The sequence below is a fragment of the Lactuca sativa genome, chromosome 9 (genome assembly GCF_002870075.4).
Source record: "Lactuca sativa cultivar Salinas chromosome 9, Lsat_Salinas_v11, whole genome shotgun sequence".
Taxonomy (NCBI): Eukaryota; Viridiplantae; Streptophyta; class Magnoliopsida; order Asterales; family Asteraceae; genus Lactuca; species Lactuca sativa.
The window spans coordinates 201,274,711-201,278,523 of record NC_056631.2 but is presented as its reverse complement, the minus strand read 5'-3'; the positions used below and the strand labels follow the sequence as shown (position 1 = coordinate 201,278,523).

General features: G+C 30.3%; 1 protein-coding gene across 1 annotated transcript; it reads left to right on the top strand.

The window, feature by feature from the left end:
* Positions 1-929: 929 nt before the first annotated feature.
* LOC111903203 (uncharacterized) lies at positions 930-3,464 on the top strand. Its single transcript, XM_023898986.3, has 5 exons — positions 930-1,515; positions 2,458-2,637; positions 2,726-2,795; positions 2,894-2,988; positions 3,095-3,464. Exons 1-4 carry the CDS (start codon positions 1,342-1,344, stop codon positions 2,977-2,979), a joined length of 510 nt encoding a protein of 169 aa, XP_023754754.1. The 5' UTR covers positions 930-1,341; the 3' UTR covers positions 2,980-2,988; positions 3,095-3,464.
* Positions 3,465-3,813: the final 349 nt, after the last annotated feature.

Below are 3,813 nucleotides of genomic sequence, written 5' to 3'. Positions count from 1 at the left end.
CCTTTTATTTGTTGGTTTAACACCCAAACAATAACATTTAATTACTTCAAACAAAATGATCCATTCATTTAAAAACCAACATATTTCTCATGTCAAAAGATATATAAACACGCACATTTTTAATATTCACCTAATGATGTTGATCCTTAAAATTTTAAGTGAACAACTCTATAAATAATCATTGATTGTAACCCTAACAGAAAAATGAATGCCAAATTGTATATGGAGTAAATAAATAGAATGTGTACACCATTGATTTAATTAATAAAAACATCTCTCCAAATTTTTATGTGGACATAGCTTGGTTTCTCAGATCAAAGTGAATTTTATTAAATCTCCTTGCGTTATTTGTTAATCTTCTTAGATCAAAGTGAATTTTATTAAATCACCTTGCGTTATTTGTTAATCTTCTTAGCATCTTTATTATCGCGGTTGTGTGTTTATCGAAGTGCTTGAAGTCCCTCTTGTTATTCCCTAAGAATAGATATTCTAAATACGACATTTACTTTTTATAACTATATTCAAATAATGACTCAATAAATATGATTTTCAAAGTCAACATTACGTCCCTACATCCTAAAAAAGGATAAAAGAGATATAAGATGTATCCATGCTAGCAATTTAAATTCAAACTAAGAAATTCTTAATAATATTGCAAATATAATATGAAATACGGAAAATATGTTTTAAAATTAAAGTAAATTTGAAAACTCTTTGTTAATAATTATTTAAATATGATAAAATTTATAATTTAGTTTAATAATAGTTCATAAAATATAACGTTACATTTAACAATTTACTTAATTTTTTATTTGTATTATTTAATAAAATTTAACTTATTAGATAGTTTTATCAAATGGAAAAATTTAATATCTTTCTATTTTTTTTTTACATATCCTTCTATTATTTTTATACAATGACAAATATAATATAAATTTATTAATTTTATTAAACATAACAAGTGTCACATTCATAAATAACACCTATTTTTAAGTAAATATAGAAATATCAAATAATATACTTGTTAGGTTGTTTGTTATCACAAAATTTAACTTTTCAATCGTGGTTAATTTTGCCACGTTAAATACATTAACCATCAAAATATCTGGTTCAGTAGCCGCAGATATTTTCAGATTGCCTTCGTCCTTTCTGACGTGGCATACATCTGATGATAATGACACGTGTAAAAGCGTCGCCATGTGTGTATACTGTTGTTCCAGCGACCGCCTCCCTCCGTCGAACTTTTCCCCTCTCCGCCCCTAAAATCAGTATTACAATTTACAACCGAATCCTCTTCGGTGATTGTGTGAATTTCAAATTACCTTTACAAAATACACGAAAATGGAAGGTAGTCGCCGGCGTAATTCATCATCTCCGTCGATGTTAGCAGATCTAACCGCGACTCATGGCTGCGACAATGAATTGAGTCCGTCGAACTCCGACTTGACCTCGAACTCGTCTTTGACCGTTAATAATTGTAAAGGAAGGTTACATCAGATTGAAGATTCGGCGAAGGTAACTTCCGTTCTTCTATTTCTGTTTCGTCTTGTTTTGATTGATTCACTTTTTTATATCGCTCAAATTGATTGTTCCGAGCTAGTAGTTATACGTTATCATCAACGGTGTGATTTACGTTTATGTTCCTTATTTGACTCTTGATTTGAGATTTGTTGTTTTTGTTTCCTACCAGACCCTAACCAACCGGAGCTGGATTATTTGTTGTTTTTGTTAAATAGAGATCTTGAATTAATTGGTTGTTTGTGGTATTTGATCTGGAAAATATTGTGAATAAGGTGATTTGGTTGATGTGTTTAATGTGTGTAAGAACATAAACCATTGCTTCTATGTGCTACATGACATTAGTCCTGTACTTTCCACCTCTGAAAGAGCAAAAGCTCATTAGATCTGATAAAGGGAAGAAACTGAGAGATTGGCTGATAAATTTGAGATCTTGAGGGACTTCTGCTTCTTAAACAAGACTATGATTCTTTAAAGGGTGTGTCTATTGCTTGTGAAAGCAAACCTAATAGTTAGGTAACAAAATGCCCTACTAAGATTCACATTAGCTAAGTGAATATTACAATAACAAGAAACTACTCCATGACATATATCTTATATCTAAATCTTTTATCTGTTTATATTGTGGGTATTTCATCAGTTGTACTAATGATGTCAAAGAACCACTTTACTCCTAGAAAATGCAATTGGCATGTTGTCCCCTTGAACTGATCAACTACTCTTATCACATTTTACCAAACCTAGTTGATGTTCAAAAATAGTATACTACCCACTATGCTTTTGGAATAAACTTTATGTAACCTAGAAAGATAGTGCTGACGTGGCACAGGTTGTTGCCAGTGCCAGGTCATCCATTTCATATTGTCATATCTCTTCTTTTTTCGTCTACCATGCATAACATCAATACAGATTTATGATTAATGAATTGTTTTATAACAGGATTGTGTGACGACATGGACAGATGAAAAACATGATTTGTATCTTGATCATTTGGAATCATCATTTGTTGAGCAGTTGCATCGGTCTATAGGCGTACTTGCTTTTTGCTCAAATGATGACTCAAAGAGTCATTATTTATCTCGAAAGCTGGTTGCTAAAAATAGAAATACTTCAGCAAAGGTGAGTTAATTAACAACATAAGAAAACTCTACTTCCAATTTTCACTCATTATGTTAATCTATTACCCCTTCTATCTCTCTCTCTACAGTTAAAAATAATACAAGATTCCTACTCGGACAAAACTACCCTCAAGAGAAAAAGCCATCACACTCTTACAGGTAAACACCATGTTCTTTTCTTTGTATTATTTAATATACTTTTATTTAAAGTAGGATGCTATTTCTAGCATTCGTTAAACATCCACATTTTCTTGCAGAATTCTCAGACCAAAACTTTTCAGCTGAAGCTAGTGAGCAGGCATGTAGAAAAAAGCAGTCAAAGACTATTTATTCACAAGTTTGAAGGAAAGAGGTAAACTTGATTTTTTTTTTCAACTATTTTTTAGGTTTATATTAATTAATGAAAAGGGAAAAAAGTATAAATTATAAAGGTTATATTTGATTTTGTTTATCTTCAGATAGTAGCATTGAGAGATTTCAAATTCAAGATGTGAATACAAAACAACATAGAAATGTATTGGAACTTTCTTGAGGGAATTATAAGGTGAAGATCTTGTTGATGGATGAAACAGGTATATATAGTTATGTTAATCTTAAGGGAATATTTATTTTTCTATTTTTTAATTGGTGATAGGTGATTTGAATTTTAAAACTTATGTTATAATATGTTATGGGTAATTTATTGGTGATTTTAGTGTCATCAAGCATAGAATGTGATCTTAAGCTAAGCTTAAGTACAAGTTAGGAGGTAGAAATTTTACACTTGTTCTTAAAAACATTCTATTGTTGATGAGTTTCTTTAAAGAAAAGCATGCAACTTCTTCTTAAGATCCCAAAAAAAAAAAATCACGTGATTGATGAACGATGTAGGAATATTTTATATAGTTGCCATGTTTAGAGCATTGATATTTTATAAGTTTGAATAAAACTACACTTGTTTGTATGTTTTCGTTTTAAAAAATTTCTCCTTCCTAATTTTGATGTTTGTGTTCTGCCCTTGGGTATACCCCATACTTGGGTATAAATATGAAGCAAATTACGATAACAAAATTATTACTTTAGATCTACAAGAATGAAGTTTTACTTGTAGAAAATTGAAATTCAATGGCTTATATTATGGTCAGACGATAATGACAATGAAATCCTCATGAAAGTGATACTACCTTAGGTAGAACCC

Coding starts and splice junctions, on each gene's coding strand:
- LOC111903203 (XM_023898986.3), top strand. CDS start 1,342: ATGGAAGGTAGTCGCCGGCGTAATTCATCATCTCCGTCGATGTTAGCA. Junction 1,516..2,457: donor AGATTGAAGATTCGGCGAAG/GTAACTTCCGTT, acceptor GTTTTATAACAG/GATTGTGTGACGACATGGAC. Junction 2,638..2,725: donor ATAGAAATACTTCAGCAAAG/GTGAGTTAATTA, acceptor CTCTCTCTACAG/TTAAAAATAATACAAGATTC.